This window comes from Tenrec ecaudatus, chromosome 16 (genome assembly GCF_050624435.1).
Source record: "Tenrec ecaudatus isolate mTenEca1 chromosome 16, mTenEca1.hap1, whole genome shotgun sequence".
Taxonomy (NCBI): Eukaryota; Metazoa; Chordata; class Mammalia; order Afrosoricida; family Tenrecidae; genus Tenrec; species Tenrec ecaudatus.
Window position 1 is genome coordinate 46,248,247 of NC_134545.1, and position 14,432 is coordinate 46,262,678.

At 42.8% G+C, this 14,432-nt stretch overlaps 2 protein-coding genes across 5 annotated transcripts in view; one reads left to right on the plus strand and one right to left on the minus strand.

Moving 5' to 3' along the window:
- The window catches only part of FAM149B1 (family with sequence similarity 149 member B1), a 43,573-nt gene extending 42,161 nt beyond the window's left edge, over window positions 1-1,412 (minus strand). Inside the window, exon 1 of one of the 2 annotated variants that reach the window (XM_075533720.1) lies at window positions 1,194-1,412. In XM_075533720.1, the coding sequence (XP_075389835.1) occupies window positions 1,194-1,240 (47 nt within the window). In that variant the 5' untranslated portion in view covers window positions 1,241-1,412. The remainder of the gene's footprint in view (window positions 1-1,193) is intronic. The other variant, XM_075533723.1, reaches the window with a different exon arrangement.
- Window positions 1,413-1,604: 192 nt separating this feature from the next.
- Window positions 1,605-14,432, plus strand: part of ECD (ecdysoneless cell cycle regulator) — a 34,081-nt gene continuing 21,253 nt past the window's right edge. The window contains exons 1-5 of one of the 3 annotated variants that reach the window (XM_075533717.1): window positions 1,605-1,759; window positions 5,270-5,484; window positions 8,370-8,487; window positions 11,137-11,224; window positions 11,396-11,574. In XM_075533717.1, the coding sequence (XP_075389832.1) occupies window positions 5,280-5,484; window positions 8,370-8,487; window positions 11,137-11,224; window positions 11,396-11,574 (590 nt within the window). In that variant the 5' untranslated portion in view covers window positions 1,605-1,759; window positions 5,270-5,279. Of the gene's footprint in view, window positions 2,171-5,269; window positions 5,485-8,369; window positions 8,488-11,136; window positions 11,225-11,395; window positions 11,575-14,432 lie in introns of all 3 variants that reach the window. The other 2 variants (XM_075533719.1, XM_075533718.1) reach the window with 2 other exon arrangements.

The window sequence follows — 14,432 nt, forward strand, 5'->3', positions numbered from 1 at the left end:
ATAACAGAAATACCACAAGCAGATGGCTTTAACAAACAGAAATTTACTTTCTCACAGTTCGGGAGGCCAGAAGTCTGCATTCAGACTGCTGCTCACTCTAGGAGATGGCTTGCTTTCTTTGTCCTCTCTGGAAATAGGTCAGCATCTCCAAGAACTTCTGCTCCCAAGGAATCTGCATGTGGCTAGGCATGTCTTCTCACCGCCCCCCCCCCTCCATCTCTGCTTTCTAGCTTGAGTTTAATCTCTTTTATATCACAAAAGAGATTGACTCAAGATATACCCTATACGAATTCTGCCTCATTAGCATTTTAAAGACAACTCATTTCCAAATGAGATTATAACCACAAGAAGTGAGGTTAAAATTTACAGCACATATTTTGGGGAGACACAATTCAGTCGATTAAAAGATGTACAAGGGGGCTTCAAAAAGTTCACAGGAAAATTCCATTATCTTTTCATTTCACTTTTCCACGAACTTTTTGATGGTCCCTCATATAGGCTGTCTCATAAAATTATGTCTTCTGAAAATATGAAGTTAATCACTCCTGTCTTAAAAGAGTTGTAAGGGTCAAAATGCTTTTAACCGTGTAAACCATTAATAAATGTAAGATATAACTATCAGTTGCTAAGTTACAACGCTTTATTAGGAGTGGGTGGCAAATATTCTCTAAAAGACCAAAAACAGTGTTTCAAAAATGCCCGGGGGGTGGGGGAGCAATACATTTAAAGCTTATGACTACAGGATGCCGAATCAGATGGCTTGTGCCTAGCCCCTGTGACTTGTCTGCTTTAACTCTGGCCGGCTATCGGTATCTGTGGACGGTGCAAAATGAAAGTCCCCATACCATCTCGTTATGAGGAGCATTCAGTGAGTGATGCGTGTAAATAGCTCGGCGCACTTCCTGCTACAATGTTACTGTAGCACTCGGGGACTGATCGCTTCTCGAGCGGTCACTGGCCCTAGAAATGAAGCACTGCAGAAACTACAGACGCCTTGGGGGAACCAGTCCCACGAGGGCCGCATCCCAGGAGAGCACAGGTGACACGCCTGCCAGCGGAGCTTCCAGAGGGGCCAGGGCAGGAATGGGAGCGGAGAAAGTTCTCCATCCCGCCCCAGGAGAGCCACAGCGCGAAGGGCTGGTCCGGGCGCCCGGCAGCCAATTGCTCCGGCCCCGGCTGAGCAGCCTACTCACAGTTCCAAGCTCTGAGGCGCCGCCTTTCGCGTGTATCTGGAGATCATCCTCCGTTTCTTCCTTGGGCGCAGCCCAGGCGTGCACGCCAGGGTGGGGGCCTCCGGGCCTGGCCCTCCAGCCGGCTCCGGCCCGGCCCCCTCCCGCCACCTTCCGGCCCCGTCCCGCCCCGTCGCCTAGACTCCGGGCTGCCGCCTCCTCAAGGACTCCACCTTTCCAGTGGCCCGCCCCCCTTCCCGTCTTCCCGCGGGGCGGAAGTGACGGAAGCACCGGCGGAAGTGAGGCCGCACGGAGCACCGGCCTAAGGCTCCCGCCGGCGCTCAGCAGACCAGCCAGCGGGTTCCGGCTGCTGGGAGAGTCCCTTTCTTATAGGGTTTTCCGGATACCCCAGCTCCGACGCGGGGGTGGGGGTGGGGGTGGGGGAGCGGAGCTGGGTCAGACTTTGGCGGCTGGTGACGCTCAAAAAGGCCGTCTCCCGCCCCCCGCGGCAGCTCTGGAACGGTGTCTCCACGTGGTGGGAGGAGCGGGAGAGGAACGCGGAAGAGAAGCTCCGGAGAGTGCCCTGAACCGTAAGAGGTTTCGCTTCGTTTTGTCGGATTGAGGGAGGAATCCTCCGGTAAATAACCCAGCTGACTGCCATAGAGTCGGTTCCGACTCCTGGTGACCCGAAAGAACCCGGTAGAACTGGCCCTGTGGGTTCCGAGGCTGTAACTCACCGTGCGAGTGCTGGTTTAGAACCGCGACCTCGCGGTCAGCGGGCCAAGTCGGAGCACCCTTCTCTCCGCCCAGACTCACCGCAGCCCTGTCGTCGCTGTGGCTCGATGGGCCTCCTCTTTCCCGTAAAATGCAGTCAGCTCCCTGCTGCTCGTCCCTTGCCGCCTTTGCTTCTGTTTTTGTTTTCATTTCCCTCTGAAATAAGGAATCAGCCCATGATCTCAAAGTCCCTTTTGGTTTTGACACTGTAAACTTCGTAGAATACGGTACGTTTGGCATTAGGGGACAGGCATAAAGTGGGTAGAAGAATCCTTTGGGTTGAATCACAAAATGATCTTGACCAACGACGTTGGGTGGTAGAGTAGCTAACCGATTGAGGGTGTGCTGGACCTCTAGTAGGTTCCTCAAGAGGTTAAGTCAAAAACCATTCCTACAAAGGCACAGAACCCTTTAGTAAGCAAAAGAATCCAAATAGGAAAGGAGCCCTGATGGAATAGTGGGTTACACGTTCGGCCACAGACCACCCACTGGAGGGAGAAAGATGAGATTCCTAACGATTGACGTTGTTGGCAGCCCTCAGAAGCAGTTTTACTCCGGCCTATTGTGTCTCTCGTGTTGGCATCGATTCAGTTCTACCAAATTGTGAAGCTACTGTTCTTGACATCCAAAAATGTAGGTCTCTACACCTTTGAAGGCAGTATTTCTGACTCTAACCCTTTCCTGAAATTCCTGTGATTTTTTTTGCATACATACTGTGAAATCAGTTTTGGCATCGTGAGCATTTTGAATCATGTTCCTTTGAGATGTTCTTTGAGTTTGGGAACAAAACACTCTAAAGGGTCAAGATCGGGGTAAGATTTCTTTTTTTTTTTTTTTTAATCATTTCATCGGGGCTTGTACAATTCTTATCACAATCCATACATCCATCCATTGTGTCAAGCACATTTGTACATTTGTTGCCATCATCATTCTCAAAACATTTGCTTTCTATTTGAGCCCTCGTATCAGCTCCTCATTTCCCCCCTCCCTCCCTCATGAACCCTTGATAATTTATAAATGCCGATTTTTCATGTCTTTTACTCTCCAATGTCTCAGGGTAAGATTTCTTGATGAAATTTTCTCTTGGTGCTGTGAAAGAATGAGTGAGAACATTGTGATGGGGTGGGGGAAGGAATGGGATTCCTTGCACAATTTTCTGGCTCTTTTTCTCACCAGTGCATCTTCAATTTTCTTCGAACTTTTAAATAAAAACTCCCTGTGATTGTCTTGTATCCCTTGAAGGAAATTATCAGGATGACCCCTTTGGAGTCCTTAAGAACAGTCATCCTAACCCGAATAAACTTCTCTGTTCTGAGTTTAACTGGCCCAGCAGGTCCCCTTGAAAGCCATTGTTTTGATGGGAACTTGTCCCAGATTATGATTCCTTCCATAAAATCTTCATTAGCTTTGATCTTGCTGAAAAAAACTGTTGGAAAGACCCTAGCCCATCAAGTGGGAAGCTTGCTGAGACCCTGTGCTTAAAATTGAACATGCCCAACCGTGTGGCACCCCAACGTTAGTAATTACTGAATCGATAGTGATTCTGTGGCTTGCTTCCACCATTGTCCAGTCTTCAACCACACTTTCTTTACCTGCCCAAGTTGATGGTCTTCCCTCTCTGGGCTCATCTTTGAGGTCTCCCTCACCTTCCTTAACACACCTAATACCCCTAAATTTTTGTAGGGCTGCATTCCCATAAATTTGCTGCAGATCTCCAATAATTTTAGATGCTCACTTGAAGTTTGCTAAAAATGTGATATTAGCCCTCATCTCAAAATCATCTTTTGTTTGTGTAATGACATAAAAAGTATCCTTATTTTTTAAGGGTCCTAATGAGACTCAGAGGAACCCTGATGGCATAGTGGATTTCACATTTGGCTGCTAACCACAAGGTTAGCAGTTCAAAATCACCAATCACTCTTAGAAAGATGAAGCTCTCTTCTCCTGTAAAGACTTCCAGTCTCTGAAGCCTACGGAGGCAGTTCTGCCCGGCCCTATAGAGTCTGTGACTCAGAATTGACTTGATGGTAGTCAGTTTGTTTCTTTGTTGAATGAAGAGACTAAAATTGTAATAATGATAGAACTTGCCTGCAGTCATCTACTGACAGGAGAGACCTATTTGAATGCATTTTGTTTGGAATAAACCCACGAACATACGAACTGGAACCCCAGTAGCAATACTTACCTTTGGATAAGCAAGGAGCCAAAGCATTTCGGGAGAACTGTCTGGTGTGGAGCCTTTAGAAAGTATCACTACTTCCTCTGGTTCATGAGGGAGCATTCATGTATGAATGTTTCTAACAATATTTGGAAGCTACATTTGTGTTCTATCACTTTGGGAAATAATAATGAGTTGTAAAGGTTAATATAAAGTATTGGTACTTTCATTTGTCGGGGAAACCTTGCAAGAATAGGCACCTGTCACCTCTCAGTATTCCAGAATTATACCTGTGAGGAAGCCCTGTAAGCTAAGCTTTGGTCTGCTAACCACGAGGTGAGTGGATCAGCTCCACAGATTGTTTCATGGGAGAAAGATGTGGCTGTGCCCCTGTGAAGATTACAGCCTCAGAAACCCTACCTGTCAGGTTGCTGGGACTCAGAGTTGACTGCAGTGTAGACGGCGGTAGTTAGGCTTGGCTTTTGCCACCTCTGAGAGATGAAAGAGGGGCAAATTTAGGACAGAATCAGAACCCTGGGCAAATTGCATTCTCTTTGAAGAACCACTTTTGGAATATGAATCAAAGTTTTATAATTGGAATAGACTTGGGTTTTGTTTTTTGATGCTATATGCTGCTTATAATAGAGAGGCAATTAAATTAGACCAAGAGAGCTCTGAAAAACCTTTAAACTTAAATCAAGGAAGGTTTCTAGAGATGGTAGAATCAGACTTTTATTCCACAGTTGAGGAAATCCAGAAAGTGAAGTGCCCAAGTAGCATATTAGTAACAGTGAAAATTTTGATGGTACCTAAATAGTGAATGTTGGTCAGAATTTTTCAGAATGTGCTCTACACACCACTGTGAGTACACGCACAGTGTACTTAGATAATTAACAGTTAATTTGGGAAATATGATACTGGATTTCCATTGTCTTGGTATATAAGATTTCCTTGTGACTTACCCTCTAAAACTATGGTGGTCATAATAAAGAATAATATTAAATATCACTGTAGTTAGTACATGGTCAAAGCAAAAAATATCACCTTGTAGTAAATGAGTAACTGCATTTTGGAAAGCAATGGAAATGAGTCACCTGGAAGAGTTGGGGGGATGGGGGGTTACTTCTACATTGTTATGTGATGCATGGTACTGAAACTTTTTAACTAGTTTTCACAGAATGGAGGCCAATCTGAAGCTCGCTACAGTGGAAGACACAGTGGAATACCACTTGTTCCTCCTGACAAATGAGCCAAAGGACCCAGAAGACCACAAAGAGATTTTGCTGAAGTATATCGAGAAAATAATGACCCGCTTTGCACCCATGCTGGTCCCCTATATCTGGCAGAATCAGCCTTTCAATCTCAAGTACAAACCTGGAAAAGGTACAGAAGCTCTTGTATGTGTCTTGAGATGTGTGGCTGTAGTGCTATCCTGTCAGCAGTGATTATAACAGCCCATAGCTCATCCGTTGTTACAAGGAAGACAGTTAGCCTCACCGACCTCCTTGCTAATGGTCATTATCTCAGCAACTAGCATATTTTGAGCCTTTCAGAGCAGTGATGCTTGCCTATTTTCATTGAAGAATTAATTCATCGTCATGACCTCAGGAATTACCTTCTGAGGTAACTGCAGCATTATTAAACTCAAGGCTAGTCTTTTGACCCGAATCACTATAATATTCTAACCTTTTGTAGGAAATTGGCTTCTGTACCTGTAGCTCCTTCTGTTGTCACTAAGAATTCTCGCTCCAGATGTGTTGAGTAGACTGCCTGTCATGACATAGTTGTTTGGTGAGGATCTAAGAATGGCCCGACCTGATTTATAAGAACTATCTAGCAAGAAGTAAAAAAAAAAAAAAAAAAAAAAGTATCTAGCTTTATAGCCACTATTGACCTCTTCGTTTCTTTACTACCTCCATGCTGTCAGTACTTGAGGTCTGACCTCGGACCATATTTAGCACTTTGTTGTATCATTTCTTTATTAAACTGATCCTTGGACAAGTGACCAAGACTGTACTTACCCTGTGATTTCTGTTGGAGTCTGCCTTGGGATTAGGATCTGGACATGTTGTGTCACTATCAGTCTGGCTCTTAAATTTATGTTTATTTGTTAACTTTTTGCTAGCCATTGGCAAATATCTTCCCATTGTTATGGATAGACTTGTGTGCCCCCAAAATATGTGTTGTAAATTCTAACCTCTGTGTTTGAAGCTAAGGAGTTCTGGTGGCAGAGTATTAGGTAGATGTTGGACTGCTGACCACAGAGTCAGCCATTCAGAAACACCAGCAACTCATTGGGGGTGGGGGTGGGGGGCTGGAATTGAGGTTCTCTGCTCCAGGAAAGATTTACAGCTTCAGAAGTCCCATATGAGGTTGCAATGAGTCAGAATTGATGAATGGCAATGGATTTGGGGTTTTGTTTTTTTTTGCGGGAGATGGGGGGGGGTGGTACTTGCATTTGTAATACCATTTAAGAATGAATTATCTTTTGTTAATGAGGCAAGATTCATGTAAGATGTATTTGGAGTCACTATCTTGTGAGATATAAAAGAAATTAGACAAATGACAAGCAGAGACGAGGGAAGAGACATGCAGATTGCAAATAGGCAGAAATGTAAAAGGGGCAAGACTGCTCCAGAGTTGGCAGAGAAAGCTTTCTCCTAGAATCAGCATCCTGAATTCAGACGTCTAGCCTCCTAAATGATGAGAAAATAAATGTGTTTGTTAAAGCCACTGTGTTGTGGTATATCTGTTATAGAAGCACCAGATAACCAAAGTTAAACTTAAAAAACCAAACTCACTGACCCTTTGGGTGAGAGACTACCCATGTGGTTTTCCGAGCTTGTCAATCTTTTCGAGAATAACCCTTCCTTGTAGTGGCTGGTGATTATGCACTGCGGACCTTTCCTTCAGCAGCCCCCTGGGCAGCCCACTACACCACCAGGGCTCCCTACTGTTAATGTTACCGAACATCTGATCACTGAAGTACAGGTGGTAGTTATTGGTGAGAAGGTAAGCACCGCATATTCAGAACCAATTTATTTTATCTTTCCTCTAGACAGCAGTTTCCAACCTGTGGATCGCAACCCCTTTGGGGGTCTAACGACCCTTTCTCAGGGGTCACCCAACTCATAACAGTAGCAAAATGACAGTGATGAAGTAGCAACGAAAATACTTTTATGGTTGAGGGGGTCACCACAACATGAGAAACTGCATTAAAGGGTCGCAACATTAGGATGGTTGAGAACCACTGCTCTAGAACATCATTTATTATCTTGTGTTTTCTCATCTTATGTAGTTAGTAATTAAAAAACATTCCAGTCTTCAATTTTGCCACATTCAGTCATGCTCTGCTACGTCTGCTTGGCTGTTACGTAGGCCTCTCTTTCTCCATGTGGGGGATTGCAATAGCCCCTGTCTAGCCTCTTGGTTTCTTTGTTCCAGTTCTTTACACTATTGTGAAACAGAAATCTGCTTTCATTGTACTCCATCCATTAACACCCTTCAACAGCTCTGCATTGCTTTTTGATGATATTAATTTGTAATATATACCAAGGAGCCCTGGTAGCATAGTGGTTACACATTGGTCTGCTTTCCGCAAGGCTGGCAGTTCAAAACCACCAGTCATTCCTCGGGAGGAAGATGGGACTTTCTACTCCTGTAACGAGTTACAGTCTGAAACTCAAAGGGACAGTTCTACCCTGTCCTGTAGGGTCTCTCTGAGTCAGACTTGACTCGATGGCAATGAGTTTGGTTGCCATCGAGTTGATGCCAACTCAAAGCAACCTATATTGTTTAATGTATACAGTAGATAAAATAGAGGTTTCTCATTAGAGGTAGTCTAGCTGAGGAAATTTGCGAGGATTAGAGTGAGGATAAGAATCATGTGTGCTATTCTTCCCACCTGGTTTTTTGGTTGGTTGGTTGGTTGATTGTTAGCAAGTCGACTCTTGAGACACCTCACAATATATTTGTTTGAAATGTTCCGCTTCATCCAAATCTGGTCTTCTGATATTGCCAGAGCTTACTACTGCTTGTCACATGCTGTTCCTTCTTGCTGGGCCTGACCCCTGACTAGTCCTCTGGATCACCGTATCTCACATCTCACCTGCTGTTCGCACATGTCATAGCCTTTCGTGCCTACGCTTGTTCATCATCTTGTTTTGAATGATTTGGTTGCCTCTTATTTTAGATATGGAACATAGTAGTTAATCAATAGTCACATGATATTTACAATGACAGATTATCTGCTTATCTCTTGTTTCTAGGAGATGTTCCTGCTCATATGTTTGGCATGACAAAGTTTGGAGATAACATTGAGGATGAATGGTTTATTGTTTATATAATAAAGCAAATTACAAAGGAATTCCCAGAGGTAGTAGCAAGGTATTGTGCTATTTTAACAATTATGATTATCTATTTAGTGAAACTAAATGACTACATTGTTGTAATTTTAGTAATGTTTTTCCTATAGTCTGATGGAAATTATACACAGTTGGAACATAAGTTTTAAAAATTACCTCTGTGTTTAGTTCAGTCTTTTCTCGGGGAAGGAAGTGTCATTGGAGAGTTCAACTTCCCCAGATTTTCAAACAAAAACTTCCTTCTTATGGGCTTTCTCTTTTGTGAATGGACATACTCAAGTATTTGATAATTAGAACTTAAAGATTGCAAAAAGGTGTAAAATATAACTCTGAATTAAATTTCTAGTGTGTCTTTAAAAAATTCCATTGATGTACATATTTCACAGATTTTTAAAATGTCTCTTTCTGTACTATTCCATACCCATTCATTGTTTTTGAGAAATCATATGTAGAAAAACTTTTAAAGAATCCATGAGTAACCATATAGAAAGCGAAGTAGATAGTGCAGTATTCTAATGAACAGTTTTGAAAATGGAAAATCTAATAGTTCTCTGTAATTACCAGGTTATGCCAGCAGAGGAAGTTTTTAGTTACTATGTTTTGTTTTATATTTCTGTTACTCCCCAAATTCTGATCTGTTTCTACCCACCCAACCTCTTCCCTAACACAAGAAAAGGCGAAAGAAAACCAAAAAAAGCCACAAGAACTTTTTATTATTGAGAATGTAAAATACATGAAAGATTATTATAAAGTGAGTATAATGAATCGAAGGAATCCTGGTGGTATAGTTCTCAAGGTCAGCAGTTCGAACCCAACAGCTGCTCCTCAGGAGAGAGATGAGACTGTCTGCTCCTTAAAAGATTTACATGCTCAGAAACTCTAGGGAGTAGTTCTACTCTGCCCTATAGGGTCACTGCGAGTGGGAATGGACTATGCCAGGGGAGGTAAAGAATCTACGTGTACCCTGCACCCAGCTTCAACAGTGACCAAATCCTTGGCAGTCTTATATCCCACCCCCACCCCATGATAAGATTTTAAGGAAAATCTGTGCTTCCATGTCAGATCATCCTTAAATCCTTCAGGGTGTAAATCTAAGGCAGAAGAACTTCTACAACGGAAACACTGTTACTATAGCCGTCTTAGCTATTGACTGCTGTTGCGAGTGGCTTTCCAGAACAGAAGTTTATTTTCTCACACTTTAGGGGACTAAATGTCTGGCATCAGTGCCCTGACCGTGGCATGCTATGACACAGATACCCTTTCTGTGGTCTGTGGGAGAAGGTCTTGTCTCAGCCTCCATAGCCTGGGCAGTCCTCAGTTTCTTGGCCTTCCTCGCCCACCCTACTGTCTTCCATTTGTGATAGCTTGATTCTGTATCTATACCGTTCTTTATAACTTAAAACATTAAATTTAGAACATACTCTATACTGAGATATGTATATATATATATTCTGATTAGCATAATAAATAAAACTCTGTTCCCCCATATCTTGCCCTGTCCACGTCTCCCTTCACCCACTTTTCTGTTGCCCATCCCCCAGGGAGGAGGTCACGTGTAGATTAGGCGATAGATTTTTAAATGAACAAACACAAAAATATTAGTTTCTACGTTAGGGAGAGAATAAGGAGGAGGAAATGCTGTTTGTGTGCTGGCTCTGATATTTATATAACAGTGGTTCATACCTCCACAGCAGATCTTTATATACTGCCGTGTCAGGTTTTAAAAAACAAACTATTAGAAGACGAAAAAGGTCCTTTCTCTACATCTCCAACAGATTAATCTTAGTAAGTACAGTTTTATCAATTTATTACTCTGCTCCTAAACCTTCCATTCTGTTCTTTAGCCTATAAAATTAAGCTTATTTTCATTGAACCAACAACATTTAAAACTCAGTGGTTGGCAAAATATGGCTCTCAAGCCATTAGCAGCTCTTTCAGCACATACATTGGCTCTGAAGAAAAAACGAAACTTTACAAAGTATATTATTCAGATAATGGTGATTTCATTCGTAAAAAATGTGTTTGTGGCAAGTTGTGGTGTGGGACAGGATTGACTTTTCTCTCACTAAAGTTTTCCAAACCCTAGGCAAGATCATATGTAAACAATTCCACAAGGATTTATAAGAAATCGCAGTGGAGTGGTAGCGGAAATTTAGCAGATGGGAACAAAAGTAGGCAGGAGATTTTTTTTTAAATATAACTATGTATATATTCATCCTTAACTGTACGAATCTATTCAAACATTTCAATTCTTTTTTCTAAGATGCAAATGAGACAAAACAGAATTATCTCAAGGCATGACTAAGACTTCGTCGGGAAAGGCCTGCCTGCCCTCTCTCTGCTGTGTGACTTTTTAAAACCTATTATAATGCTTAAGTTTATCCTGTTTTTGTTTATGATTACTATTTACAATTGCTTATGAGCTTTTCTTTGTATTTGTGTGTTTTTGTACTTGTTTCCTATCCTTTTAATCTCCCTCAATATGTCTTCATAACTGTCTAGTCTCCTTCAAGCCAAATGGTATCTTAATATTGTGATTTCTTAGAGAAAATTGCACATTATAAATACGCAAGTATTTACAGAGATGAAGAAAAAGTTATTAGAATAAAATTGATTTGATTACTAACAAATGTGCTTTTTGAATGCAAAATTGGAACTTTGTTTGCCTTAGGATTGAAGACAATGATGGTGAATTCTTGTTAATAGAAGCGGCGGACTTTCTTCCTAAATGGTTGGATCCTGACAACAGTACCAATAGGGTAGGTTTACCAAGATTAAATGTTACGAGATTAAATCATGGTGCAGTACTTCTCATATATACCTAGAGCTTGACAGTGCCACATGTAGACATGAAGATATATAGTTTTGTAGGTGTTTTTCCACCATGGAGAGCTGTGTATTTTTCCTGATGAAGATATATAATTTTGCAGGTGTTTTTCCACCATGGAGAGCTGTGTATTATTCCTGCACCAAGGAAGCCTGGAGCAGCATCCTGGCTGCCCACCTCAACCCCAACAATCCCACAAGCATTAAGTATAATCCAAACACATCCAGAGAAAATTGTGGCTTCCGAGTCCATACGAGCAGCTGTGAGCAGACGCATCACGGGGTAGGAGACACAACTCCCTTGTGTCATTGAGGAGCCTTTTGACCTACTGCAACTCAGTCTTTCCTTGCATGCGTCATTTCTTTCACCTCGATGAATTCTCGTTTTCTCTTTATCTTTATCTCTTCATCAAATTGACTGCTTGGGTTTTAAACAGAAAACAAAATGCATCTTTTAATTCCCATTGAAAATGCTGTAATCTACTCCCAATCTTTTATATGTGTGTTGCCTTAGATAGTGTCACTAAGGATTAAGGAACCCCGGTGATGTAGTGGTTAAGTTTGGGGTTGTTATCACAGAGTCAGCAGCTGGAAGCCACCAGCCGCTCGGTGGGAGAAAATCTGGCTTTCTAACCCTGAGAAGAGTTGCAGTCTTTGAAAGCTGTGCGGGGCACTTCTTCCCTACGGCACAGGGTCTCTGAGTTAGCGTCCGTCCTGATGGCAGTGAGTTTGAGACTTTGATGGCATAGTGAATTACGATTTGGTCTGGTATCCACAAGGTGAGCATTTCAAACTCACAGGAAAAACGGAAGCTTTCTGCTCTTGTAAAGATTTATATGAGCCTCAGAAACCCAAAGAGGCAGTTCTTCTGAGTACAGATTGGCTCCATGGCAGGGCGGTGTTTGTTGTGATTTTTTTTTTAATAATGGACAGTGACACCTTACAATGAAACTCAGAGAGCGCAGTGTGCCCAGTTCTTCCAGTGTCCTGGGAGGAACTGTGGAGCTCTGTGCCTGTGTGGAACACGCACACTTTATTCAGAAGAGCCCATCTCAGCCACTCAGTACATTCCTCTTTTCAATCTTTTCACCTGTTTCAATGTACTCTTTAGATGCCTAAACTCTGGCTGTACACTTGATACAAAGTATACTTGGGGTTTAGTTTTGTTTTGGCATCAGGTGCCATTGCATCAATTCCAATACAAAGCGCCCCTGTGCGCAACGGAACCTAACACTGCCCGGTCCTGCACCGTCCTCACAGTTGTTCCTTGTCGAGCCCATTGATGCAGCTGCTGTGTCCATTTATCTCACCAAGGTCTTCACCGCCCTTCTCCTTCACCAAGCATGATGTCCTTCTCCCGGGACTTGTCTAATGGACAAGGGAAGTCTCACCGTCTTTGCTTCTAAGGAACATTCCGGCCTTAATGTATCTAAAACAGATGTGTGTGTTCTTTTGGCACTTCACGATACTTTCAATATTCACCAGCATCATAATTCAAATGCCATCAGTTCTTTAGTCTTGTATATTTGGTGTCCAACTTTCACATGCGTATGAGACAACTGAAAAAGCCGTGGGTCAGGTGCACCTTGTTCCTCTAAACAACACTTTGCTTTTCAGGCCTCTGAAGAGGCCCTGGGCAGCACAGATACCCAGTGCAATGTGTCACTGGATCTCTGGACTGCTGCTTCCAGGAGCATTGACTGTGGATCCAAGCATGAAAAAATCCTTGACAGCTTCAAGCTTTTCTGTTTTTCCATGATGTTGCCTTTTGGATTCACTTGTATGGATTTTGGTTTTCTTTACAGTGAGTTGTAATCCACACTGAAGGCTCCAATCCTTGATCTTCATCAACAAGTGCTTTGTGTTAGGTAGGGTTCTCCAAAGAAACAAGATCAAGACACCTCTATATAATGGGGTACCCTCCCCCCCAAAAAACCCCAAAATTTTATTTTCAAAGCTATATGTTTAATTTTTTTTTAACCAAACAACCTTATCACCTTTCATAACACTGAATACATTTGTGAAATCTGCGATTCCTTTCTTGGAAACGTTTTCAGACTCATCTATTTGGATGACTGACAGCACCTTCCTTGGTTTTTCTTCACCTCTTTGATGTCATGAAATCACTGTCCTTTCATGTTCCTCTTCATTCTCGGAAACAAAAAGAAGTCGCAAGGAGTGAGGACAGGAGAATAAGGTGCCTGAAGCAAAAGAAGCATACTGTTTTTGGACAAAACCTGGCACACTGAGTGGCTGCATGAGCAGGTGCATTGTCGTGGTGGCAGAGTCCCCCATCAGCCACACATCAGGCCACTTTTGTTGCACACTGTTACACAATATTTTCAGAACCTCTGTATAGAAAGTCTGACTAACAGGATGACCTGGTGGAACATGGTCTGTTCAGGAAGTTGACAGATGTCTAGAATAAGGTTTTTCATCAACATTTCACCTTTTTTGAAATGAGAATAATACTCATATACTTTAGTTTTTCCAGTAGCATTTTCCTTATAAGCTGTTTCTGCAACATGTTTCCCAAGCAGGAAACAAAATTTCATAGCTGCACACTATTCTTTTAAATCAGCCATGACACAAAATGAGATTTGAGCAAAACTGCTTTTATGAAAAAATTCACTGTGACCAGAGAGAACCTTCCCACTGGTTCACTAACACAGAGCAAGTTGCATGATGCTCATGGAGTAGGAAAAATGTGTGCTAGAAAAGCTCAGCTCTTCCCAGCGCAATTCCTGGATTTTAGGGGGTACCCCTCATATATAAGGATAGGTTTATGTAGCAAGAAGGAATAGGACAGCTAATAAGTGCACACAGCAGTGCAGAGCCTCAGTCCAACTCACTTCAGTGGGTCAGTTAACATACTGAAGGTCCTTCCAGCTCCACAGGCTGCTGTTCCAGGGTTAAGGAAGCAGACAGTGAAGTGGCTTGTGGGAGGTGCAGAGTCTGCCCACAGCAGCAGACACAGCAAGGTGGGGCAGCAGCAGGAAGAAGAGATGTCAAGGCGTAGGTACAGCAGCTTAGTGAAGCAGGAGCCTTAAGGCTTAGCAATGCATGGCATGGCAACACAATGCAGGAGGTGGCTTGACCCACAGGTAGGGCAGAGCAGCTAACTCAGGCAGCAGCTTGCTG